General features: G+C 41.3%; 3 protein-coding genes across 3 annotated transcripts in view; all 3 read left to right on the top strand.

Annotated features, from left to right (window-relative positions):
• arpc1b (actin related protein 2/3 complex, subunit 1B) lies at positions 1-6,560 on the top strand. The gene is made up of 10 exons (XM_069665954.1): positions 1-175; positions 736-879; positions 1,648-1,752; positions 3,160-3,382; positions 3,492-3,599; positions 3,835-4,071; positions 4,165-4,240; positions 5,421-5,620; positions 5,907-5,997; positions 6,106-6,560. The coding sequence occupies exons 2-10, from the start codon at positions 816-818 to the stop codon at positions 6,142-6,144; spliced, it is 1,143 nt and encodes a 380-aa protein (XP_069522055.1). The 5' UTR covers positions 1-175; positions 736-815; the 3' UTR covers positions 6,145-6,560.
• Positions 6,561-7,803: 1,243 nt separating this feature from the next.
• LOC138594644 (monocyte to macrophage differentiation factor 2-like) lies at positions 7,804-18,662 on the top strand. The gene is made up of 7 exons (XM_069665814.1): positions 7,804-8,053; positions 11,645-11,726; positions 12,016-12,176; positions 12,447-12,521; positions 12,620-12,721; positions 13,957-14,026; positions 14,127-18,662. The coding sequence occupies exons 1-7, from the start codon at positions 8,040-8,042 to the stop codon at positions 14,328-14,330; spliced, it is 708 nt and encodes a 235-aa protein (XP_069521915.1). The 5' UTR covers positions 7,804-8,039; the 3' UTR covers positions 14,331-18,662.
• Positions 18,663-24,175: 5,513 nt separating this feature from the next.
• The window catches only part of radil (Ras association and DIL domains), a 31,583-nt gene continuing 29,227 nt past the window's right edge, over positions 24,176-26,531 (top strand). The window contains exons 1-2 of the mRNA XM_069665181.1: positions 24,176-24,259; positions 25,928-26,432. Of these exons, the coding sequence (XP_069521282.1) occupies positions 24,176-24,259; positions 25,928-26,432 (589 nt within the window). The remainder of the gene's footprint in view (positions 24,260-25,927; positions 26,433-26,531) is intronic.

The following is a 26,531-nucleotide window of genomic DNA, read 5'->3' as shown; positions in this document are numbered from 1 at the left end:
CTCTTCCTGAGCTCACTCTGTCGTTGACGTTCGCGTTGACTGGCCAGAGTCCGCGAGCTGAACACCCTCATCTCCGTTTGATCTGCCACCTTCCTCTGCCTCTCCCTTTGTCTCTCCCTCTCTCTCTCTCTGTCACTGCAGCTTTTCACATATTCATCTCTGTCCGGCCCTCAGGGTAAGTAGCCTAGAAAATATTTAACAGTTGACTGAGTTTGCTTTGACATGACGCACACACACACTTTGTAAGTGTAATGCAATTTCAGGGAGAAGCTAAAAGTTTGCAACTGGCACTTTAAACCTCAAACGCACTCACTCAGAGCTCAGAAAGCGTGGATTTTATTATGTAAAACTTTGAAATAAGTGCTTGTAAAATAAGTTGTGACTGTGATGGAGATGTTTGTCTGTATTTCCTGGGTGTGTGCTCTAGCTGTAAAGTTTGTTTGGGGGGAGGGATGTGTGTTAGCCTTGACCTGCATCATTCCTCTCATGCCTCTGAAAGTCTGGATTTCATTAACACAACCTGAGTGAGATCAGTGTGTTTTTCTCTGCTTTTAAAGTTAAAGTCAGTTGATGGTTTTACCTCCTAACCTCCTTAAAATAGTCAGGACCTGCTCTAATTGCAGCCTGATAATTTATTTAATGTAAATTAAATCATCGTTACTAACTTTGTCGTGTATTTAGTTGCCGTTATGCTTCTTCCTTATAACAACACTCTTGTAACTTCTGTTTTTCTAGACCTGACTGATATCTCGCAGCCCACCAGCCGCTGGTTCCTCACACCACTTCCTGGTCCTCGTTCTCACTTCTGATTGGCCATGTCGTACCATAGCTTCCTGCTGGAACCAATTAGCTGCCATGCCTGGAACAAAGATCGGACCCGTGAGTCTGCTCGCCTTCTCTGATTGGCCCCCTTTAGTGACTATAAATCGTCTACGCTTTAAACTGTTTGAATCAAAGACATCATGGAACATCTTGCTTCACCGGGTGTCAGCGCCATAGAGCAAGTAGTGTAACAGTCGGAGGCTTGTGATTGGCTCCCAGGTGGGAGAAGGTATTTCCTGTTTCCTGTTACAGTGAGGGAGGCGTCTGGGGGCCTTTCTGAGAGGCTCTTGTGCTCCGTTAGCTGCAGGAAACTAAAGCCATATTTGGCTCTTTTGATCAGAGCTTTGGTTTCTGGGCAGAGCGGATGTAACAAGCGGCTTTGGTCGCGTCCTTGAGTCATACAGTTGTAGTTTCACTCAACTTGCAAGCTGAACACTTTAGTTGGCTCCGCTTGCAGGCTGAACAAAAATGCACACTGAAGCACCCCCACCGCTGCACTCACACAAACACTGCTTCTGACTCATCTGCTGACTAAAACATGTGCAGGGTTTGCTACAACACCATGGGAAGGAAGGTCGCACATTGTCTATTTAAAGATACCATGTGTCTATGTGCCGCCTGCAGGCCGATACATACTGTAGTTCTCTAGTTTTCTCTGTTCTCATGCACTCAGTCAGCTGCTCTGCGTTCTGCTCCACTGATCGGCCCGTCGTGAACTACAATCTACAATCTGTACTTTGTCCTCACACTAATGCATTTCCTGTTTATATGTTGAGATCTTCTCTGCTGATGCACAATGAGCTGAAGTTTGTTTTTGTGCTTCAGAGATCGCCCTGTGCCCCAACAACCACGAGGTCCACATCTACAAGAAGGATGGGGCTAAGTGGAGCAAGATCCACGAGCTGAAGGAGCACAACGGGCAGGTGACAGGTGAGACACAATCGCAGACACAGTGATTTACAGAAGATACCACATTTTATAAAGTTTACACTACTTGTCAAATTGTTTTATAACTGCATCCATGATTTGATTCAGTGAATGCATTTCCTGGATTCAAATATTGATGAACCTGTACATGCCTATACAACTCTGACTGGCGGTCAAGGTGGAGGATTTAAAGGAATAGTTTGACATTTCAGTAGATGAATACAAATGTTTCTTCTTCTTTAAAAGTTAGAGAAGAAGGTCCATACACCTCTCTATGTCTGTATGGTAAGTAAGTACGCAGCTGGAGCCAGAAGCTGGTTAGCTTAGCTTAGCACAAAGACTGTATACAGAGGTAAACAGCTAGCCTGGCTATATCCAAGTGTAACACAATCCAGCTTTTAGCTTATCTAAAGGTCATCAATTAACACACTATATCTTGTTGTTTACTCTGCACAAAACCCAAAGTTTAAGAAGTTGTGGTGTCATGTCAAAGTGTTCTAGCAGGTGCAGAGACTTGTACATGATCACTACAGCTGAGTGGTTTCTCCGTTTCCAGTCTTTGTGCTTGCATAGGCTCAACATATCAGCACGCACACATGAAAGGACTCCAGGCTTTAGCTTCCGTAGTATCACAAGTCATGTATCTCCAGCACAATTTGAACTGTTTGTTTGGGAGGTATGCACTTCCAGCTTTTAAGCAACATTAAGCTCTTGTTCCTCTTAAATTTGAGAAGAAGAAGACGTACTTTATTAATCCCCGAGGGGACATTACATTTTTTCACTCTGTTGATACAAACTTAGGCCCAAAATACACACATGCACAAACAGGAACTAATGGACATGCACTAATGGAGAGATGTCTGAATGAGGGGGCTGCACATGGACATGCGCCCCGAGCAGATGGGGATTCGGTGGCTTACTCAAGGACACATCGACTGTGCCCAGGAAAGGAGCTGGCACCTCTCCAGCTACCAGCCCAAAATCCATACTTGAAAGAGCTACTGTCTACCACTAAATGCACATATTGCAATTTTTTTTAGACAACAGCATCTTCCAAATGAATATTTTGTCAAGTAAAGAGTGTTATCAGTAATTTGTGTGAAAGTAAAAATGCTGGTGCCAGTTTAGGTCAGTGGTGAAATCGTGTGTCCCATATACAGAGGCTATAGTCCTCGATGCAGCGGCCCTGGGTTCGACTCCCACCCTCGGCCGTGTGTCGTCCCAACTCTCTTGCTGCTGTTTCCCACACTATCCACTGTCCTCCCTCTAAATAAAGGCATAAGAGGCCAAAAATAGTCTTTAAAAAAAGAAAGTAAAGCTTAAAGCTTAGTTTCCATAATGTTGAAATGTGCATTTAAATATACTGATGCATAGAGTTGAAGTATCATTACGAGTGTCTTTCTCCTGCAGGTATTGACTGGGCTCCAGACAGCAACCGTATAGTTACTTGTGGAGCTGACCGTAACGCCTACGTGTGGACCCTAAAGGAAGGTGCATGGAAGCCCACCTTGGTCATCCTCAGGATCAACCGCGCCGCTCGCTGCGTGACGTGGTCGCCTCGAGAGAACAAGTTCGCTGTCGGCAGCGGCTCTCGCCTCATCTCCATCTGCTACTTTGAGCAGGAAAACGACTGGTGAGGTTTTAGAGGATACCATCCTGCCACTGATTTACACTTAAGGCTGCATGGGAGTATCATTAAGCACACATTAGGAGATTTGAGCATGCTGTGTTGTTGCCTGCAGGTGGGTGTGTAAGCACATCAAGAAGCCGATCCGCTCCACCATCCTCAGTCTGGACTGGCATCCCAACAATGTCCTGCTGGCTGCTGGATCCTGTGACTTCAAATGCAGGTATTTCTAAATAAAAAGGTTCATGAATCAAGATCTTTATTGTCATTTGTAAAAGAACTTGGGACACTTAGAGATTAGAGGTTACTCAGCCTACATCCACAAAGAATGTTATTATCACCACTTCACTTTAAGTAGAACAAAGCAAACTGACATAGTTTGTCTGGACCTCCTAGTAGAGCTCACCTTCTCTCCTCCTTGTGTCTCATTCTCACCCTGACCCCTCTCGCCCTCACAGGGTGTTCTCCGCCTACATTAAGGAGGTGGAGGAGAAGCCCGGCCCCACTCCTTGGGGCAGCAAGATGCCGTTCGGGGAGATGCTGTTCGAATCTGGAGGTACTGGAGCTGCAGATCAGACTTCAGGTGGAGGCGGTGGTTGGGTGCACAGCGTGTGTTTCTCGCACTCTGGCAACCGCCTGGCCTGGACCTCCCACGACTCAACGGTGTCTGTGGCAGAGGGAGGCAAGACCGGCACGTAAGAGAGGGCGGGGCAGCGTACCTGTGTATGTGAGTTTTTTTTATGTGCGTGTTGTGGATGTGCACTCTGACCTTTGTTGTGACTCCACAGGGTGAACAGTCTGAGCTCTGAGACGCTGCCTCTGCTGTGTGTCACCTTCATCACTGAGAACAGCATCATAGCAGCTGTGAGTATTCAATTCATTTCATTGTTTATTCTGAACGTGTTCATTTGTTATTTTATCCCTCCGTTTACTCTTTATTTTGTTTCTGTCCGACTCACTAAAATCTATTACATGTTACAATTAACTACAACACTTTTTTGGAAGAGTCTGCACTTTAAACAAACAACACATGTCAGCACTGAGTCTTCATACAAACTCTAACAGTTAAATTTAGTGTTACCAAGTTATGTCTTTCTTTATATCTCTAATGTGAGAATGAGTTTGTTATTCATATTAAAGCTCCTGTGAGGAGTTTTTTTCTGCTTATGAAGCAGACTGAAATTAATTCTGATGTCTCTTCATGACCTACAAAAGCAAACCAGACCATCAGCGACAAGATTGATTATTTCTATATATTTCTATATAAATATATATTTTTTTTTTTAATGCCTGAAACTGCTGGCGGGGGGTAGGTGTCAGACGAAACAATTAACTGCACGCTGCCTTTGTTTACAAATGACTGTTAAAGAAAGCAGGATGAGATTTTTTGTTTAAAAACCACCACTTACACGTACAGAACAAAATCAGCATAGATAGATATATAAAAAAACAACTTTATAAATGTCATTTTTATTTCTTTGATTGTTTTTAAAAAGAAATGTACATGTTTTTCTTTGTAACATCAGCTACTAAAATGTTACTGAGCAGTAACACAGGCCATGAAGTCAGCATGAACTATGTTGTAATAACAGCTACATAGCTGGAATAAAATATTATCAATCTTAAGTTTACTAACTAAGGCTAGCAAACAAAAGCTACCATTAGCTAATGGTTACACCAGACCAAGTAAGTCAGTAAAAACAGTACCTCTAGATTTATTCAATTTCGCTTTATTTTATATGAATTTATATTTTCATTTATGAAAGGAAAAAGGTGTTATTACTTCGTTTAAATTCGCTGTTTTACAATTCAACTTTGGCGCCTCCTAGTGGTTGCACAAGAATGCCATTGTGACACATGGGAACACCTGTAACAAGGATCAAAATGATTTGAAATATTATATTAATTTGTCTTTGAGCTTTCTTGCTGTATCTTGATATTACAACCACTTAAGACACAAGTTCATTACATTAACACTGCACTGATATTATATCCATACAGAGTATCTTCCTGACTGCATCCTCATGTGTTTCTGTTCCTTCAGGGTCATGACTGTTACCCGGTGCTGTTTGTATACGATGGTGCCAAAGGCAGCCTGACATTTGGTGGAAAGCTGGACGTGCCTAAGCAGGCGGCCCAGAAGGGCATCAGTGCCAGGGAACGTTTCCAGAACCTGGACCGCCGGGCCTCAGAGAGCCAGGGCACCGAGAAGGACCTGAACAGCCTGCACAAGAACAGCATCAGGTAAAGAGGGGAGAAAATGCACGTTTTGAGACTAGATTAAAGATGTAGATAGTTTTTTCAAACCTGATGGGAGTTTAATTTCTTTTTGATTTCTATGTAAAGAGTAAATGATACGTCTGATAAGTGTGTATAGAAAACAGCATTTCATAGAATGACACTTAATTATATGAAATCCCAAATTTTTCTTATCATATCTAATTTATCATTTCTGTTTAAAAGTTTCTGTGTTGTTACAAGTTGACATGCTTGTGCGCAGAGTACTGACTTGTGTTAAACAATATTTCAGCCAAATCTCAGTGCTGGAAGGAGGAAGAAACCAGTGCACCAAGTTCTGCACCACCGGCATGGATGGAGGAATGGGCCTCTGGGATGTCAAGGTAACACACACACACTGACACCTTACACAGATTACACAGTTACACTGATGTGGTAAGTTTTCCAAGACATATTAACATGTTTTTGAATCTTTCACTCACTTTTTTCAGACTCTGGAGTCTGCAATGAAGAACTTGAAGATAGTCTGAAGTATGAAGTAAAGTTGGCATCACTCTGCCCACATATTCGCTTCTGGAGATATGAAGGAAACTGCTGCCTTAGTACACAAAGCTTCTTGCCCCTTTTTTAGTCAGGTATTTTTATATTGAAGTTAAACGATCAGACTCAGGTCAGTGGGTGATTGTAATCCCTCTGAAGCTCTTTGTTGAGCTCTTTAGACTCAGCACTGTAAACAGAGAAACTGACCACAGTCTGCAAATGGTACTTAATGACTTAGATTAGTTTAATCACAGAGAGCTCAGTCTGAGCTGAACGCTTAAAGCTGGAATTTTATGTTAATCACAATGAAAGGCTGCAGAATTTGTTATTGTTAAAAGCTTATGCTGGTCATAATATGCATTTAATAAATGATTGCTGTTACAGAGCTTAACAATGCTGCTCTTTACGGGTGCCTCTGTGTAATTTAACTAAGGTTGTAAAAAATGAGGAAGTTTATTCTGACAGTTAATTCTTGCTTTGAAACAGCATAAAGACGGTTGGGGGAAAATGGTCCACTTCAGAGTAAAATAGGGTGTTGCTTTCTGTGATTGACAAGTCAAGCCACATAATCTTTTCAGCCAGGATACAGACATCACAAAGCAATGCAAGTCCACTCACTCATCCAAATATCACTTCTGGGTCCCTAAACCAAGATGGTCACAGCGTTTGTTTGTGAATAAAACAATTGTCCAAAAACCAACTGGTGGCATCCGGGTGGCTAAAGCCTAATAATAATAGGCAGGAATAAAAGGAAAACATTTGTTCCAGACTGGGGAAATTCAACACCCCCTCGAAAGTGGAACAATAACTTAAAGAAGGAGATCATTTTGGTGTACAACTTGCTAAGATAACGTTATATTATGAAGAAAGATGGCGGCTGAAAGCAAATGTTTGGTTGATGTTGTGAAACTTTTTATTACGCAAGTATTGCATATCAATTCATATCAATTTTATGCTCACACGCTTGTTTTAACCTCCTTCAATAGCACAAATGGTGATTATAAATCTGTTCAAGCAATAAGTGTGTTGCAAAATTACAGATATAAAGCTCTAAACTGTTTAATTGTTGTGTTTTATAGTTTAAACTCTGCTTCACACCTCAAGTTTGCAGCTTTCTTTTAAAAATGTGTAGCCTCTAAACCCTACTGAGATAACCCTGATGACATCACTATGACATCATCTCGGGTTATTTTTAGACTTTACAAAGATCCTCCAGAGCAGGACAGCAGCACTATTAATTTATTACAACTTAAGTAATGGGATGCCACTGTCAATTGTGTTCTTTTTAAGCTGCATAAATTATTAAAACATAAAAACATAATTATATTATATCATCAACTAGCTTTCACCTACACGCCTTCAGCGCCACCTAGAGGCAGAACCCGGAAGTGCAGCGCGCAGGAACAAACCGGCAGAGATTCCCCTCAGCCATGAATCAGTCCCTTTAGAAAACGATGTGGCAGCCTTCAGTGATGAAAAACAACCCTGCTCTCCGAGTCGTGATGAGGTGAACTGGCGGCTCGAGCTCAAACAGCGAGAGAGAGAGAGAGAAATAGAGAGAGAGCGAGAGACCACCACAGTACAGGAGAAACCGGCTGTCTCTCCTCAGAGACCGTCCCCGACGCCCACACTTCCGGACTGGAGCCTCTGGAGGCAGCTGGGTCGGGATGAATCCGTCTCCCGGTGCTGCTTGAGATGAGGATAAGACGACGACGACGTGTTCCCGGGGAAACGACGGTGTTCGTTACGTTACATTAGAACTGACCGTTACAAACCAACTGAACTGATCGAACATCGGCGGTTATTCGCTCAACAGTCAGAGGGGATTCAGGCTTTAGCCATTTACTGTCTGTCTGCTGTCAACTGTTGCTGATTTCCCCTGTAAATGAATCTTGTAAGGTAAGTGTCAGCATTTAATGTCTTTTTTGTATCAAGCTGATAACATGAGTCATGTTTTGAAACCGCTGATAAATGTGAAATATTTATGCCTGATAGTGATTTTTAATGAGGAGGAGGAGGGACGGTTTTTAAACGAGCTTATCAGAAAGTCAACATTTATATTTCAACATATCTTAGATGATGATGTAATAATCGTGTAGCGAAAGGTTCATTTGCCTGACAAGCGTTATTATTCTCTCTCTCTCACACTCACACACACACACCTGCCACTTCCCTCCTCCTCCTCCTCCTCATCATCATCATCATCTTGCTGTCTCTCCTGTCTTTCTGTGTGCACAGTCTTTCTTTAAACACACAGTAGGTCATACAGACACATCCTCTCTCTCTGTGTGACTTGTATTTAGACTTGCACATTAAAGCTCGCTGGGTCTGGCTGTCTTAAATGGGGGTTTGGATGAGTTGAAGAGGTCAAACAGAGCAGACTATAGAGATATACACATCCCTTTATTAATCCCAGAGTGGAGACTGGGTATTTAGGCTACTGTATATATTTATATAGGGATGCTACTAAAAATTATCTTAATTTTGTGCTGATTGATCTCCTCGATTAACTGATCGTTTGGTCTGTTAAAAGAAAGAAAACAGTACACCATGTCCCACACAAGTTCTCACAGTGCTGAGGGTGACATCTTTAAACGTTTTGTTTTTCTGAGCATCAGTCCCAATCCCAAAGAGAATTAACACTGACATAAAGCAGAGAAAAACAGCAAGCCCTCCTATCTAAGAATCTGGAACAAACGTTTGTTTGGCATTTATGCTTGAAAATTACTTTAATGATTAATCCATTATTCAAAATCAGGACTGATAACACCTTTGTATCTGTTCTGTTGTGTATATCCCCGGTAGTGTTCTCTTTCTATAAACTGACACTGGAACAGCGGCCATATTTAAACTCCATTACAGGATAATTCAAGAAGGTGGGAGGTGATTATTTTGCTTAAATATGAAAACTACTTGTTTCTTTGTTGTCCTTTTTTCCCATCATTCACATCTTTGCATCAGGGATGAAGCCAATAATTGATTAAGTAATTCTTCGATCAGAAGAAAACTGAATCTGCAACATTTGATGATGAATCATTCGCAATGTTTTTCTTCTAATATTTTTCCGGTTTCGGAAGGTTTTTTCACACAACATAAAGATAATTACATACCTCCTCTTGACTCTCCTATCACTTCACACTCTGTCTAAACTGTCTAAAACCTAAGTATATTCGTTTGTTAGTTGGATAACAAGAAGAAAAGCAGGAAATTCAAACATTTAAAAAGTTAAAACCAGAGAATATTTTCTTAAAAACGCGATTAAAATTAATTATCATCAAATTGGTTGCAGAAGCTATTTTTTCCCACTTTACTTGAGGGTATTTTTTCCTTCCTTTTATTACTGTACACACTGGATACACGTGCTCAAAGAGCAGGACTTTCCTGACCATAAAAAAAGGCTAAAATATTAATTTAACATTCAGCAGTAACTGTGGGTTGTGGTCTTTACGGTTCAATAAGACAAGTGAAGCAGGGACGACCCTGCTGTCCATCCGGCTGTCATATGAGACGAGTTCTCGGGATGTTTCCGCAGCTCTGCTCCTTCTGTCCACTTAGTGTGTCTCTGCCCGCCTGGCCTCTGGCCTGCTAATTATCAGCCAGCTTGATAAAGTCATTAATGACCCGGCCAAGCCTGCTGGGCCTGGCACTGATACACACACACCAACACACACACACATGAAATAGAGAGTCAGTCAGACAGACAGCGTTGGATAAAAGGAGAGGGAGCTTCTTATTTGGGACAGGACGGTGTGTTTCTGGGCTGGGTCAGTTAGTATTAATAACTCTGAATGAGTGTCGTTCTAAAAGCAGCCGCTTAACGAGCACAAATAAGGAGAAAGTAAAAAAAACATATTTAAAGATATTTTTTCAATGATTCTTTCACCGTCTTCTGCCAGTGCTTCAGTTTATCTCCTGGATCAGCTGCGTTTCATAAATGATTAAAAAAGGTTGGAAACAGCTGATGTGTAGGAGGAAAACATCGTGTTCTCCTGTTTCACTCAATTGCACAACAACACAGAGGTAGAGATAAAACGACACATTTAAGGGTAACATCACTCCACTTAAACTGCAGGCGGGGTTTGATCTTTTTTTCCTCAGGAGACGACACAAAAAACGCTCGGCTTCGTGCATTTAAATATGTGTGTGAAGCTGTTATGTGTTTGATCTTTGGTGTTTCCACCTTTAGATGAAACATCTGAAGGTTTGAAAGAATTCATTATTGTCCCATGCTCAGAAATTCATATATGTGAGGTTTTATTTTGACTGGTGTTCCCTTTGATGGCGTCCCACCAATCTGAGAACAATGTGTGTGTGTGTGTGTGTGTGTGTGTGTGTGTGTGTGTGTGTGTGTGTGTGTGTGAAAGAGGCATCGCTAAATCTAGGTCTCTTATGAAATCTGCCTCCTCAAGATGCAGCATAAAAACAAGGAGGGGTTGTGATTTCTCATTTTATGTATGTGTGTGCGCGTACATGTGTGTCCATGTGTGGTTTGTGTGTCTGCACAGACGTCTTTGTCCATTTGCGTTCCTGCATGTTAATTTAATCATCGGGAAGCAGAGAGGAGACGTGGCCGGGGAGCGGGCGAGGGGAGATGGAGGAGACGGGGAAAGAGAGATGAAAGAAACGAGGAGTTTTCTGGTGTGGAGAGAAAAAAAAAAAAAAAAAAAAAGACAATCCCTGCTCGGAGGTTTCCATGACAACAGTGACATCACTGATGGAGTGCTACCTCCTGAGCTGTTTGTTTGCGTTCATCGTTCAAAGGAATAGATTTGAGTTTATACGTGTGTGTGTGTGTGTGTGTGTGAATATGTGAATTGTTTATTAAAGAGATCATCGGGAGAAACCTCCTGGATCAGTCCGTCCGTGGTTACCCCTCTGTTGCCAGGCAACAGCAGTCATGGCAACAAGTTGAAGCATGATCGAGCGTTGCTAAGCGAGAGGAGAGGATGGGGGGAAATTTTCTGAGCATCGTTGAGATACAAATAGAGAGAAATATTAAAGATGTTTCACATGATCTGTGGACATGAAGAGGAAAAAGTGTAGTTCAAATAAAATCCTGATTATTCACACAAACGCTGCTTCTGAGGACAGAAATCAATATTGTTTATTCTAATGTTGTCATTTTCAGCTCTCTTAGTGTGTACAGTACGTCTCGTTGCTGCATGTAGCCATGACTAATGTCTCTTAGTTCAGATAGTAAACATTAATTAAAGTCTATACACTTAAATATTGTAATTCTCTTCACATACCTCCCCTTGAAAACAATGAATTTATCACCTAATTTGTTTCAGGTTATTTTTCTGTCGATTGAATCAACAATGATTTAACGTATTTTTCCCTCCCCTTTTTTTTACTGTATATACTTGACTTGCATGACCTTGTAGGTTAACTCCCACATGTTTTGAGGACATGAAGAAGAAAATAAAGTTAAGATATCAAACAATCATTGAAGTCTAAACACTGAAATCTGTTTGTTTCTGATCTTTACAGGTTTATGAACAACCGTGTTCCTCCTAACAAGAGATACCAGCCCACAGAATATGAGCATGCTGCCAACTGTGCCACGCATGCGGTGATTGCACACACACACACACACACACACACACACACACACACACACACACACACACACACAGACCACAGAAAGTGATCATTAACCTCAAACAGTTTAAACGCCACTCAGAGAAAACAGGAGAATATATCCAGCAGCAGTATTACATAACGGATAAAGAAGCAACACCTCCACACTTTTAAATCTACACCTACATCCTGCACTAGATTTCACTTTATCCTGCATGCCTCTCTGTGTTTTTTTCTCCTATCTGCGTCTCATGTTTCATTAATGTCATGGATTCATTTAGTTATGGATAATCCCCAGCCTGCTGGGCAGCTCACTGTTGCACTTCCAGTCGGAGGACCGATGGGAGCGGCTGTCGGCCTGGGTGTACGGGGCGGGGCTCAGCTCGCTCTTTATCATCTCCACCCTGTTCCACACTGTGGCCTGGAAGAAGAGCCACCTACGGTACACATACACACACACACACACATATGCACACACAATATTTTGACTTTTTTGTCATACTGCAGATGATAAACATGGTTATAGGAAAAAAGAGGAGTGCATGGCCTCTTAATTAACTGCAGAGCCTGAGCACTAAAGTTACAGACTCACACTGGAACAAACATAAATCCCCACACTCCAGATTAGTTTAAGTGATCTAAAACACACAGTTGCTGCTTGTATAAACAGTGTCAGTTAATTATAATGAGTCTGTTTTCTCTCTCTCTGCAGGTCTGTGGAGCAATGTTTCCACATGTGTGACAGGATGGTGATCTATTTCTTCATCGCTGCCTCCTACGCCCCGTGGTAAACAAGCTAACCTGCTCAGTGTGTGTGTTTATATGAGCAGTGAGTGTTTATATACAGTTCTTTTTAGTTATTTGTTCCTGTCTGTGCTTCACCAGGCTGAACCTGCGGGAGCTGGGTCCCTGGACGTGTCACATGCGCTGGTTGGTTTGGGTCATGGCCTCTTTTGGAACAACATACGTGTTCTTCTTCCATGAGAGGTCAGTTCAAACATTTTTATCAGTGATGGGCCAACTCTGTATTTATTTAATCTAATTTAATGATTCTCAACTCGAAGGAACTTTTTCTGAGCTTACAAATGCATCTCATGGTCTTCAGGTATCATCAGTAAGTATAGGGATGCACCAATCTGAGTTTTTCCCTCCAAATAGCCAAAACGTGTAGCCCTCTGATCTGAAACCAGTGCCCTTTTTACCCTGGTATTTGAAATATTTAAACCTCTAAGTGTGTAAACTAAGCAGACACCCATTTTAGATTTCAACAGCAATTCACACTCTATCTTTTGAATCTTTAACAAGATACAACAACAGTCCTTGTTTTCTGAGCGACTCCACTTTAACACGCTTTGTTAAACACTGGATTTCATTCATGCAGAGTTTCAAAGAGGACAAAAAATACAGGGAATTCCTAAATCTATTGTTTTGAGATTATACTGAAAACATTTTTGGTACTGTTAGCTGGCCGCAAAAGTCATTGTCATCACAAGTTTTCACAATAAAGGCCTCTCTCAGCCACTGGTAGCTTTACACGTATTAATTTAGTGGGGCAGACGAACAAATCTGAGAACTTTATTTCTATCTAGTTTGAACACACAGACAAAGACAAAGGCAATCAAAACAGGAGTCCAAAAACCTAGGTAGCTTTAATATTACCCACCATTAAAAACACAAAAGACCACTGGTGAGAAGCCTCCTACACAGAGCCGAACATAGAAACAGTGAAGAGGAGGAAAGAGAAAAGGAGGTGCAGCATCACAGCTCACATAAAAACATGTGAGAGTTCACTGAGAGTATCCCCGGGTAGAATTGGACTGTTGAGATGCCACGATTTGGTCCCCCTGTGGAGTAGCTTAGCATAATTTACAGTTTAAAAAAACTCTGTGCAGGCTCAGTCAGCTCTGTCCCTTTAAGAAAACCCCAGCCCTACAAGCCCGCTTTCTTCTGATTGGCCAGCTCTCCAGAGCCTGCTGAGGCTGCGCTTTGTGACGTCACAAAGTGCACCGTGTAGAAAAAACAGGGAACATGGCGTTCACAGCAGCCTGCAGATTGAGCTGAGAAGCCTGGGGATTACTCCAACATACTTTTACCTAGAGATTTGAAACTTTTAGTCTGGACATTCAACATTGTAACATTATCCATATTTCTTAAATTGTGAAATAGCGTAATACCCCCTCTTTAAGAATAATCTAATGCATCAAACTTCCTCTCTGTATCAGGTATAAGATCATGGAGTTGATCTGCTACACAGTGATGGGAGTTTTTCCTGCCTTGGTCATCCTCTCCATGGTGAGCATCATTATTTGGTTTCACTCAGTCTTTGATTTGGTTTTGTCATTTCCTGGATGTAATGTCTTTGAAACTTTATTAAATTTCTGCTTCTTTCCAGCCGGAGCAGTCAGGGTTGTGTGAGCTGCTGGTGGGCGGAGCCTGTTACTGTCTCGGGATGGTCTTTTTCAAAAGTGATGGCATTGTCCCATTCGCTCACGCCATCTGGCATCTGTTTGTCGGTTTTGGTGCAGCCATACACTACTACGCCATCTGGAAGTACCTCTATGCTCAGCCACCCAATCAGGTCCAGACCTCCAGATGACATCAGCGCTGACCTCACAGGAAGTAGCTCCTGTATTCGAGCAACTTTACGGGGATGATGTGAGCTGTCTGCCTACTCTGGAATGCAAATAGTTGGTACCTCCTTCCCAAATGAGACAGTATATCCTCACAGTAATGAAAACTACAGGTGCATTCAGGTGATCTTACACAACTCATTAAGTCAGACAAATCCATGTTCATTAGCAGGAAGTTGTGATGAATTAGTCGGAAAATGGACTGCAGCATTGACTGCATACAAGAAGTGGACATAGCCACTGTGAGGTCACCGATTAGTTTTTGAAAATCCATTTTGAGGCCTTGAGTTTGGCATTTTGTCCGTCGCCATCTTGATTTTTGGAAACAGAGTTGACCCAGTTTGGACCCTATGGTGGATACGCATTGTTATATCTTTATCCTGGTTTAACAAGTTGTGGTAGCGACTTGTCAATCACAGGTAGCCATGCATATCCTTATTTATTGTAAATTTCACTCTGAATGGGACCAACATTTTAAAATTTGATATCATGCTTTATTTTCTGCCCTTTCTCCCCCTGACAGCCATTACAAACAATGCAAGTTTAAATAACCAGAGGCTAGGTACACTTCTTATATACAGTCTACAGGCACAGCAAGGCTTTAAGCTAAATGCTAATGCGACAATGCTAACATAGTACTGTTTATTAATTACATCACCCTGCAATCCTTTTGTTTGACATACCTGGTCAACATAATGTATTTATGTGATTATTCCTGACTTTATGAGGACATTTGAATGCACCTTTATGCTATTTCCCGGCATGCAATGGATTGTATGACACTGGGAAGAATGAGTACGTTGTTTTTTCTAATTGTGTCTGTGTCTGACTTTGATGAGACAACCTCTCTGCCTGAAACTCTGGACTTCAAAAGGAGGCAGCCAGTGTTTGTTTTTAGTTTTACCAGTCGTGTTTGGTTCACATTTAAGTGATTTTTTTTGCAGGGATTTTGGTTCATTCCAATGATCAGGGGTTAAATGAGTATTCTTGGAGATATCTCTATATGTGATGTACGTCCAAATTCAGTGTCCAGAAGCTGAACTGAAGGCATTGTCTTATTGTCCAGAAGAGGACAATGTTTAAAATCAGCTGACCTTAATATCAATACTTTAATCACTTTAAGGACATTATTTTAACTATCATTATCATCATAAATAGAAAGTGTTTGTTTGAGTTTAACTATATTTAGGAGGTTGCAACATCAGTAATTTACTATTCCAATTCAGAGCGCTAGATAGTTTTATTACTGTTATTATTATTAGTTGTGCTAATTACAGTGTAAGACACTTTACGGCTTAACAGCAGATGCTTTAGTTGGTGATTTACTGTGATTTCCAAATCAAGCATGACTGTAGTAAGATCTTTTCTTGTGTTGAACATGCAGATGTTCATGGTTTTAGTCTTGGAGACTTTACCTGTGTGCTTCCACATTTAGCAGGCTCGACACGGTCGATTATCAAGCATAAATACTGAATTCTAATAGTTTACTGTTGTTGGTTATAGGTTTAGTAAGTGAAAATGTCCTCAGTAAGATTTATACCGTATATATTTATCAATGACATACACTATATGTTGATTTTATCTATATTTTCTTCTGATGTACTTTTAGTGTCAGCTGATTATCATCTTCTTCAACCAAATGAATTCACCATATTCAAATGGCAGCTATTTTCCACTGACATCATGCTCCAAAGCTTTTATACTGTCATAAGTAGAGGGAGTAAGATATACTGTATAATATAAAGTAGTAAGAAATCTGTCAAATTGTTATAATTTTAACACTTCTCAGTGTTAAAACAGCATTTGTACAGAAAGCTAAGTCACAACAGCAAATGTTAACATAAAAACCAATTGCTAGCTAAAATTATGTTAGCTAGCTATCTTGACTGTTAGCTAGCTGACATGACCGTTAGCTAGTAAGTTATGCCTCTCCTCTCACATGGTTAGAGACTATCAAATTCCCAGAGGGAGTCATCCCAAAGGGATCAATAAAGTTGAGTCTAAGTCTAAGTCTAAACAGTAACTTTTGCTAGTAATTGGTTGAATGCTAATGTTAGCTGTTGTCTGACGGTAGCAAATGCGTTATAAATAATGGTTTAACTTGGAATATGGCCCCATGCCCCTCATGATTTTCTCAATCTTTGTCTTTTCAGTTGCTGATAAATCAAGATAAATTAAATTTAGCAAGCGAGATCATACGTTTATATGTTCTAAAAAAAGAAAAAGGAACACAGATGCACAACATTATGACCGCATTTGAGCTTCCCAACCTGAGCATGGCTTAAGAGGAAAATGGCCGCCGTGTGAATACGGTGAATTGGACCCATTAGATAGAGTTTATCAAAGCAGAGGGGAGAACCACTGTCTGATCCAGCACTGCCAGACTTACTGCCGTTACTGATAGCACACTACTACCATAAACATCTCACACTTGAAAGGAAACTGAAGCTATAGTATTGTTGAACAATCCGGCCCAATATTAAGCCATCTCAGGTGTGTGTGTATGTATGTGCGTGTTCGCTTGTGTGTGTGTGTGTGTGTGTGTGTGTGTGTGTGCTATACTATCTGACTCCCATGAATCCAAAGCCTCCAATCGGCTGAGTCTATGTTTACACGTGACGCATGTACCTTGAACACATTAAAAGTATATTTAAAGTATTATGTACTCTCAGTGTTAAACTTTATGTGGCACACGATATATCGGACAAGCTTTCATAGAGTGATAAATATGGCTAGAGGACCAAAAGGTTGTACCGTCTCAGTATATTCATAGGTGTGGAAAAAAAGGTAAAAATCTCTGCTCCTGTTGGACATCTTTTCTCTGCCGTCTGTCTCTCAGGATTTGGATCATTTGGGCTTAAAAGCCTGTGAAGCCACATTCAAGGACCACTAAAGCTGCTCCGGCTGTTTGAGCGCTGTCTGCAGCAACTAAAATGATCAAATAGCTGCTTTCTTCAATGCTGGCACTGCTCCATACAGCTTTACTTGCTTACTAACATTCCCAAGTAAGGCAAGGAGTCCCAAAAGCTGTCTGCAAGCTTTACTTATGTATGAGATAAGGAGACACTTTAAGGCAGATAGAGATTTATTTAACACCACAAGAGATGCGATAGCACAAGGGGCGTTTATATGTTATGTTTAGGAAGTATGAAACTAAATTTGCTGCAGAAACCACAAAATTTAAATTCAGATTTTCCTCAAAAATACACTGTGATAAACACTTGTGAGATCAATTAGCCTTAGCCTATGGCAAAACATTACACTTTTTCAAAAGACATCTAGGAGAAAAATGAAATGAAAAGTGAGCAAAGAGATGGGACTGACATTTTTATGAAAGGAGCAAGTGTGCAGGAGCTGTCTCCTTTGTTGGTCTTGGGGTCTCAAATACACTTTTATTTCAAAACTTCACGATGATCACTCTTCAATAACGCAACATTTTTGCAGTTATAACTTACCAACCAGCTTATGAATGCATCATTTTACTGTAGGGTTCAAAAAGTAAATCATCTAATGACAGAAAAACACCAAATTCAACCAGTTTTTTCATGACGTTTTGAGATGTCTGACTCACAAAGAGACCAGGATTAAAAGTCACCTGGAAGTAACACAAATATTTGTTATAATCACTGCTCACCACTTAGTTTTTTGGTCATTGTGGAGTTAAATATAAGAAAAAATTTACTGTCAAAGTGAAGAAGGGATTCCATCTGTCACATTGTAGATATGTCAATTTGTAATCAAACTCCAGATATATTCTCAAATTTAAGAGTAACTTCTAGTATTTGTACTCGAAGTGTTTACTTGAGCCTCTGCGAAACACAAAGTGCTCGAGTGTTTACTGTTTTGGAGCACTCTGGGGGGATTATAGCCTATCATTGCCAGTATTTAGTCTCGCTCCACCTGCAGGTTTAAGGAGACGATAAGATGAAGTATTTGAATATTTTACGTGTGTCTGTCTTGTCTTGGTTATTATATCTGTCTCATTCAGACATACAGTGCCCACCTGACTTTGTATAGAGTTTTATAAACTGTCCATGATGCCTTCATGGACCCTCTGTACATTGTTTATAGACGCTCTGTGATTGTGGAGCTGCTGACTCTGTTCTCAGTGCTGCTGGTGTTTTCTTTCTGATCGTACAAGACTGATTATATTATCTCATATATTCTTTCTCTCTATATTTCAAATTGTTTTATTTTGTGTCTGTGGTGCTTTTGTGCTGTGACAAGCCTATATGATGCCAACAATGCTTTTATCTTTTCTATTTCTCTTGTAATAAAAAAGTTTTTCATGCAGTATATTTCTGGAGTTGACATTTTATATTGTAGCACCTCAAAATAACTTTTTGTCTACAGCAGCTGTTGAAGATAAAACTGCAGCAGTTTCTGCTCACAAGTTAGTAAAATAATTATGATCTTTGTATTGGTTGTATAAGGAGTATGATCTTCAGAAGCCTCAAAGTATTTTGACTTCTAAAGGTATTGAAATATATATATATTTTTACTTGTTTTCAGCCTTTTTTTTCCAATCAAACTTTTCTATTAAGGACACTAAAGTAAGGTCAGGCAGAGGGTTTTTATTCAAAGAGAATCAGACATCAAGTTTTGGATTTTGAAATATACTTTGCTGGAAATAAACCAAATAATTTGTAATAAACTTACCAATTTATTATTTAAGAAATAGAGTAAAATATAAAATGTTGACAAAACTAAAATGTTGACGAAACTAACAGAATGACAAGTAATTATCAGATAAAATAAGTGTAAGTAATGAAGCCATTAAATTATGAAATTATAAATAAAATAATCAAGAAGGAAAAAAACACAGTAATGACCTGATTGGATGATTATTTCACTCTCTCATTGCCAGTTATTCCATATATAATTTCCCCATTTTCAAATTAAATAAAAAATATGCCTCACCATTAAGCCACTGCCTTCATGTTGTGCTGTTACCGCCGGTGTCCGCCAGGCGGCAGTGTCTCCATACACTCGGGTGCCAGAGCAGGTGCGCCGAGGTGAGACATCGCGAAGAGCTCGGGTGTTTCCGTTGAGGCTCGGCAGTCGGCAGTGAACCGCTGTGGATGTGGGAATGCGGTTGCCGGAGGCAGCGGGCATTGCTGGACACTCGGCGGAGATGTGCGCACAGAAACAGGAGCCCTCAGCGGTTGGCTGTCGTCCAAGTTAACGGGCTGTTTTGGGGATGTGGGTGGGAGCCCCGGACGGCTGGGTGTCGCTCGGAATAGAGCAGCTGGGTTATTTTTCCCCTCACAATTTTCCTGGGATTTTCTATTTTGCAGGGGAGACGGAATGAGAGAGAAGCCAAGAAGGATTCCCCAGCACTATGGAGCCGCGCATTGCAGGCAGCGTGAGTACAACAGACACCCAGCGGAGCCCTCAGGGGACTGGGCTTGTCACTGCTGGAATCACACCTCAACTTTTCAGGGACCTATTTTATTCACGAGCAGACGAACCACAGCTTCATACCACAACCGTAGTTATGAGCTGCTAATTTATTTAATTGTTGTTGAGTGTTGTTCACGTGTTACGCTAATTGCCCTCATCATTGTTTGTCACGAGGTCGAAACATTTTTTAGGCACACCTGCGGACCGTTAAAGGCCGGGCAGTTAGCTTTTTAGAGCCGCGCCTCGCGACTCATCAGCGGATTAATTTCTGAGGATTTTCTCCTGCCTTTTGTTGCTTCGGCGGTTGCTACTGACGACCAGTGAGCCCATAGCCGTAAACAGACGAACTGACACCGATTAAACCCACGGCAGTCACAAGTTCTGTCCAGTATAACACAGCCTGGGTGTCATGGCTGGCAATTGTATTGAGCGCAGTCTTTATACCTGACCTTCTCGTAGTCTAAGGCAAGGACAGACAGCAGGTAAAAATGTGCTGGAGAAGTTGCAGACTGTGTGACATGATTACCAATTGTAACACTACCTCCTGAGTCACAAAACACAACCTAGCAATGCAAAATTCAGGCCTCTCTCTATCTCAGTTTCTTTCTCTATGTGAGTGTCTGTGTGTGCAGTTGGATGGCCCCAGGATTGAGTTAACTGCGGCCAAGTAGCCAGATTACTGTGGATTAGCAGGCATTTAAAATAGTCACGTTATCCCACCAGTGGCTGCAGAGTCAGCTACAACAACACCTTTTAGGCTGCCTGCCAATATTTGCTGAAAAGAAATGATATATACTGTATAAGTGGACAGCTGCAGAAGTTGCATTTTGCATGAAGTGCTGCTGACAAATCTACTGCTTTAATGTTCAGCTGATGGTTCTTGATGTACCTGCATGAAAAGTGTTCACCAGTCAAATAGTTCAACCAGGAGTGAAGCGTGACTCGCCTGCTGCAGAGACAGCGGCATGAAGCAGACCTGTTTATTGAGATCAAATGCGTGACCTGGATGCAGCCAGACAGTGTGGTATACTTTTTCATTCATGCTTTGTCAAATTAGTTTAATCAAGTTGAAGATTTTCTCAAGACTGCAGGGTGACACACAATCAGAAGATAGAAAATGCAAAAATCTAAAATATTAGACATTTATAAATTTGTTAGTTCAAACTGTTCAGATGTGAGGCTTTGTTGGTTTTCTGTTTTATTAAAAATGTAGATTACTCAAGTTTATCTTGAAAGCACAAAATGATGGAATTAACAGGATTACATTTCACTGTAATTATATCATATATGATATTTTGACAAAATAAACACAACTGATTGATATAAAATACAGAATTTAAGTGTGCAGGTATTTTTTGTACAGACTAATAAGCAATCTGAAGCAGTTGCTTTAGGCTTTGGAAACTTTTAATCGGCTTTTTTAAACTACTTGTTTTGTTTTTTAAGAGTTTTGTTGCCCTTTTGCCTTAGTTTGAAAGGACAGTGAAGATGGACAGGAATTGTGGAGGAGAGAGGGGAGAGGGGTTAGACATGCATCAAAGAAAGGCTGCGAGTCTGAGTCAAGGCTGCTGCCCATGCGTTGAGGACTATGGAGTGCCTGCTCTACCAACTGAGCCAAACCAGTGCCCTACTTTGTTTTTGTTTCTTAACTTGTTTTCTCCATATTAATTTAACAATTTGTCTAAAAGAGAGTGGTCATGAAGAAGTTTGTCAGTGCCATCTAAAATGTTAAAATCAGCTCTCCTTTCTCCAAATAATTTTAAAGAACCAATCCTGCTTTGTGGTATGCTTAACGCTGGAAGTGAATGTCATTTTTCCCATTGTTGTTGATGATAAACCAATGTTATGAAATGTAGGGATGAGTACAGAACAACTAAAAGATAAGATAAGACGCTGGTTAAATGCATCCAGTGTACTCTAAGTCTGAATAGAAGGTTGTAAGTGCTGTAAGAAAGGGATAAGGCCCAATGGGGTGTTCATTATTATGAATTAATGAATGACGAGGAGGCTAGGTTGCCTCTGCAGACTTGTCAATCACAATGTAGTAATGTCCTAAAGCAGTGCTTCTCAACTGGTCTAACCTCAGGACCCACCACCACCTCCTTAAAAACAAATCACAACCCAAATTTGTTTGGACGTTTGGACCTGAGACGGAACGAAACATCACAGTATGTCAGCTTCACAAAACACAGCAGCATGATAGTCAACCAAAAAGACCAGCAGGTAGCAGGAAATATTTCCTCTACAATTTATACAATAAGCAGCCTTTTTAAAACAGAAATAAACTAAAAAAGTGCAACATAAATGCAACTATTGTCGGGCTCTTCAAAAATCAAGAATGTAACTGTAGCTGGGATTACCCAATCAGTGGATACATGGAGTGTGAATAAACTACTCTTCCACTGCACACAAGTCATAGGAAACCCATATCTCACAAAATAAAAGCGCACTTCCATGACCCACTGAAAACAGCTCTGCGACCCACTTTTGGGTCCCAACCCACCAATTGAGAACCATGGTCGTAAAGCATATCATGGTCTATTGTATATTTCACTCTTGATGCGACCATCATTTCCAAAACAGATATCATGGTGTATTAAGAAGGACTTGAATCTAGCTATTGAGACAATGAACCCACTAGAAAAATGTTTACTGCTTGATAACTCAACTGTAAAGGGCTCATCTTTTTGTGACCAATGGAGGCACCCCGTGCTGGCAGATAGAAGGAGTGCAGATTTAAGGCAGTTCTGCAGGTAAATGACCAGTATCAGCTGATTACAATTCACAGTGTGCATCCTTACAGATTGTATACATTATAGGCTGCACTAAGTAGCGTTTGTGGCTAAGCTGTTTTATTCGAGCATATTACAAAACACCAGTTTTTCCTTGGCAAATTCCCTTCCAAATATACATACTATTATTACATTTTAATAGCTGTATTCTACTAACCCTGTATGAATGTGATAGTTGTTTGTTCTGTCTCAGGTAATGGAAGCCAAACCTTAAAAATAGCTGAGCACCTCGAAACAAGCTAGGCTAACGTTAGCGATAGCGGAATCGGCAGCAAGGCTTGAGGCTCCCCCTAAAGCATTGGAAAAACCCATTATTAACATTAAATGACTTTGTTTTGTGTTTTCACCTGTTTTAATAATATCAACTTCAAATGCTGACATTTTGCTACCTCTGACTAACGTTACACTCTGAGCTAGCACCACGCTGTTGTTGTTCGCTATCGCACTTGATGATTTACCCGAACTTTCTGCTTTTCTAAAACAGTAGTTGTTAGTGACAGCCATTATTTTTTTTTATTTTTTTTTAAGATTATTTTTTTGGCTTTTGCCTTTATTTATAGGACAGCTGAAGATAGACAGGAAATGTTGGGAGTAGAGAGTGGGGGATGACACGCACCAAATGATCGGCAGACCGAGAGTTGAACCTGCAATCAGTGCGACGAGGACTGTAGCCTATGTACATGGGGCGCCCGCTCTACCAACTGAGCCAAACCAGCGCCCAGTGACAGCCATTATTTTTGTCGTTGCTGTTTAGGTTCCTGTTTAGGAAAAGAAAAAAACAAGTATACACACCAATACCTGATGCTGCATTTGAGGCTTCATTAGATGCATTCCTGATACAGGTATGGGTATTGTACAGCTCGAGCTCTTGAAGGTATAATGTATCTGTAATCAGACACAGCTATATCTTTAAAAAAAAGCAGCACAGTTGGTTTCTATTCAAAGGTCCAGTTTTAATTCAAGACTTTACCCTGTTGGACGCTGTACAAGGTTCAGAACTCTGCAGATGGTCCCAAACTCATAACATGTCTTTGGCAGGCAATAATATGTTGGTTTGAAACTTTGACTTTGGCGTTAAAACAGCTGAGCTCTGTCAATAAATCAGTAAAAAGCTAAAAGTCGTAGCAATATTATGTTAAACCCTACGACAGTCTGGAAAAAGCAGTGATTCTCCTTGAACCAGAACTCAGCAGGGACTCTCCAGCGATGCTGTAAGCTGACAATAACATCGTCTTTTTCTGCTTCTTCAGCGTAAAAGGTGACAGTGAAATATAATGCAAAGCATCTGACGCTCAACTGTAAACTTTGACCTGGCTCTGCTGCACATTGGAGTGACGATATCGAACATCAGGTACTTGACAGATACACACACACAAGTTTTTTGTTATTTGGCATCATCTGTTTATCGTTGGACACATTTTACATGATTTAGTGGAGATTTTCTTTACCTTCCAGATCTGCAAATGTTCCACAAGTAAGTGTAACATGAATCTGTGTGTCCATCACCAACATGTATGCATGGACTTTTTTCACAGGTGTCGATTTACATTAAGCTTTTCAAATCTATTTCCTTGTTCACCAGTTGTGGAGTTTGTGAAGCCAGCACCAGCGGCATCATGTTCTACGGTTCTTCCTCTGGGGCCAGCATGTCCCTCCCCTCCAAGAGCCGCCTGAAACGCCAGAGCAGGACCTTCACACAGGTACACACACACACACACACACACACACACGGCCATCTGGTTCAAACCAAGTCAATCCCAAGAGACTCTCTTAGTGATTTGGCTGTGGCTGTGACTCAGTGGTAGATTCAGTCCAATTTGAAGGTTGGCAGTTCGATCCCGGACTGTTATATGTCGAAGTGTCCTTGGGCAAGACACTCAACCCCAGAATGCTATGATTGTGCTTAGATCCTGAGTGGAGATTGGCAAAGCAACCTTTGCCATCAGTGTGTGAATGTGTGTGTGTAAGGGTGAATGTGACATGCAGTGTAGTCAGAAGACTGTTACTATATAAGTGCAGCTCATTTATCATTTATCATACCTAAATGTGTTTTATAACAGATTGTGCACTTTAATACTTAAAGCGTTGGTTCTGATCTGTAAATTTAAACTGGATTATCGAGTGTGGAAAGATGGAAAGATGCATCGTTGTTGAGATTTTAGCCATGCTAGCAGTGCGACTCTACTGATCTCAATATCCTCTGGATGGATTTGCACAAAATGTCCAAGGGATAAAACATCCTTCTTTGTTGATCCTCTGACTTCACATTTGTGATTTTGTGTCTTAATAAGTATTGGATGGATTCCCTTCAAATTTGCTTCACACAATCCTGTGACTGTTTAATGTATCACCACCACCATAAAGTCAAAACTTGACCAGTGCTTACAAATGTTAGCATTCTCGCACAAGCTGATATGACGATTATGGTAGACATTACTTCTGCAAAGCATCTGCATGTTAACATTTCACACATTGTTAATATTTTGCTTTGAGCTAGTCTATGGGTGAGTACAGCTTTAGTTTGGCTCTAGACTCTTGGTCCTGTTTGAATGTGATTTTCCAATGCTTCCAGCCCCACAAATACATTTCTGTTAACCTGCAGTGAGTCAGTCAGCACGGCCCGTTAGGAGAAGCTCCAGACTGGGTCAGGAGTAACACGTACTTTAGCCACTTAAAAGAGTCTCCCATATAAACAAACAGTTCAGTTTAAGTGTACGCTGTATTTTAGTTTTTTGTCACCACTTCACATTGAAGTCAGACAGCCCCTTCCCTCAGCACTATGTCTTCGCCGCGCAGCGGCCCTGTATACCTACGCCTGCAGCGCACGGTATCGGATCAGCGATTTGTAGAAGAGACAACAAATAAAAGGAAATGCAATATTATGGAAACTAGGGCTGCACGATATTATTGGCACGTTATCGGTATCGGCCGATATTGGCTTAAAAATGAACTATCGGATATCGGCCAACACGCCGGCTTCGGCGATGCGAGGAGGAGCCAAGGCAAAGTCTTTCAACACTACAAACTTGTTCAAGCAAGAAGTGTCCTGGTTACCTTATAGATTACACCGCCTTATGATAAGTGATGGATCGCTAAATGGAAACATTCAACAACACTCCACGCGCAACACTGAGACAGCTCCACGTCTGCACCGTTCATTTTTCTCAAGAAGATTATGCAAAACCAACGCTGAATAATCCAATTTACAATTTCATGCCAAAGCGACGTACATCTGAGAGTTGGTGATCTGAGAGTGATTTTGATGAACCAACCTTTTAATATACAGTATAATGCATGCTATGTATGCTGTACATTACGCTTGTGAAGTGAACTTACAATGAATTCAGTATTATCTGTCTGTTCACCAGGTCCTGTACCGCACTCTGAGCTACAGAGACCGTGTCCCAGTAGAAGCCGGCACAAACACTCGTGGGGACCGGCACTCGACAACTGAGCCCCCAGAGCGGCCGACGGACGACCCGGCAGAGCTCTCCACGCAGAGCTCGGCCCCCGGGGTACTGAAGATTTTTGGAGACGAGATTTGTGCTGGTGCCAACTACAAGAGCGTCCTGGCCACGCCGCGCTCCAGTGCGCAGGAACTGGTGAAAGAGGCGCTCGACCGTTACTCGCTCAACAAGAATGCTGCCCACTCTTACGTCCTGTGTGACGTTATCGGACGTTTGGAGGGGGGAGGCGGGATAGGAGGTGGGGGGTGGAGAACTGAGTGTTTGCGTGCGCTGGGGGACAATGAGAAGCCACTGTTGCTCCAAGAGCTGTGGAAACCCCGAGAAGGACACGCTCGCAGATTTGAGCTGCGCAGGAGAGCAGAGGTGGAGGAACTCAACGCCAAGGAGAAGGATACCGTCACTGCTGGTGAGGAAGCACACACACACACGCACACATGCGCACACAGCAGCTGGTCTAATACCCTTCCTTTCTTGACATGTCAAACTCAGCAGAAAAGCACAGCTC

This window comes from Semicossyphus pulcher, unplaced genomic scaffold, assembly GCF_022749685.1.
Source record: "Semicossyphus pulcher isolate SPU_LCO1_2020_fin unplaced genomic scaffold, fSemPul1.0.p SCAF_17, whole genome shotgun sequence".
Classification (NCBI taxonomy): Eukaryota; Metazoa; Chordata; class Actinopteri; order Labriformes; family Labridae; genus Semicossyphus; species Semicossyphus pulcher.
The sequence above is the reverse complement of the archived record's forward strand: the minus strand, read 5'-3'. Positions and strand labels throughout refer to the sequence as shown.

Excerpts from the sequence above, each read along its gene's own strand:
- arpc1b (XM_069665954.1), top strand. The coding sequence starts at position 816 with ATGTCGTACCATAGCTTCCTGCTGGAACCAATTAGCTGCCATGCCTGG. Across the intron at positions 3,383-3,491 it reads TTTGAGCAGGAAAACGACTG|GTGGGTGTGTAAGCACATCA; the intron begins GTGAGGTTTTAG and ends TGTTGCCTGCAG. Across the intron at positions 4,072-4,164 it reads GAGGGAGGCAAGACCGGCAC|GGTGAACAGTCTGAGCTCTG; the intron begins GTAAGAGAGGGC and ends GTGACTCCACAG.
- LOC138594644 (XM_069665814.1), top strand. Across the intron at positions 11,727-12,015 it reads CCAACTGTGCCACGCATGCG|TTATGGATAATCCCCAGCCT; the intron begins GTGATTGCACAC and ends GGATTCATTTAG. Across the intron at positions 14,027-14,126 it reads CCTTGGTCATCCTCTCCATG|CCGGAGCAGTCAGGGTTGTG; the intron begins GTGAGCATCATT and ends GCTTCTTTCCAG.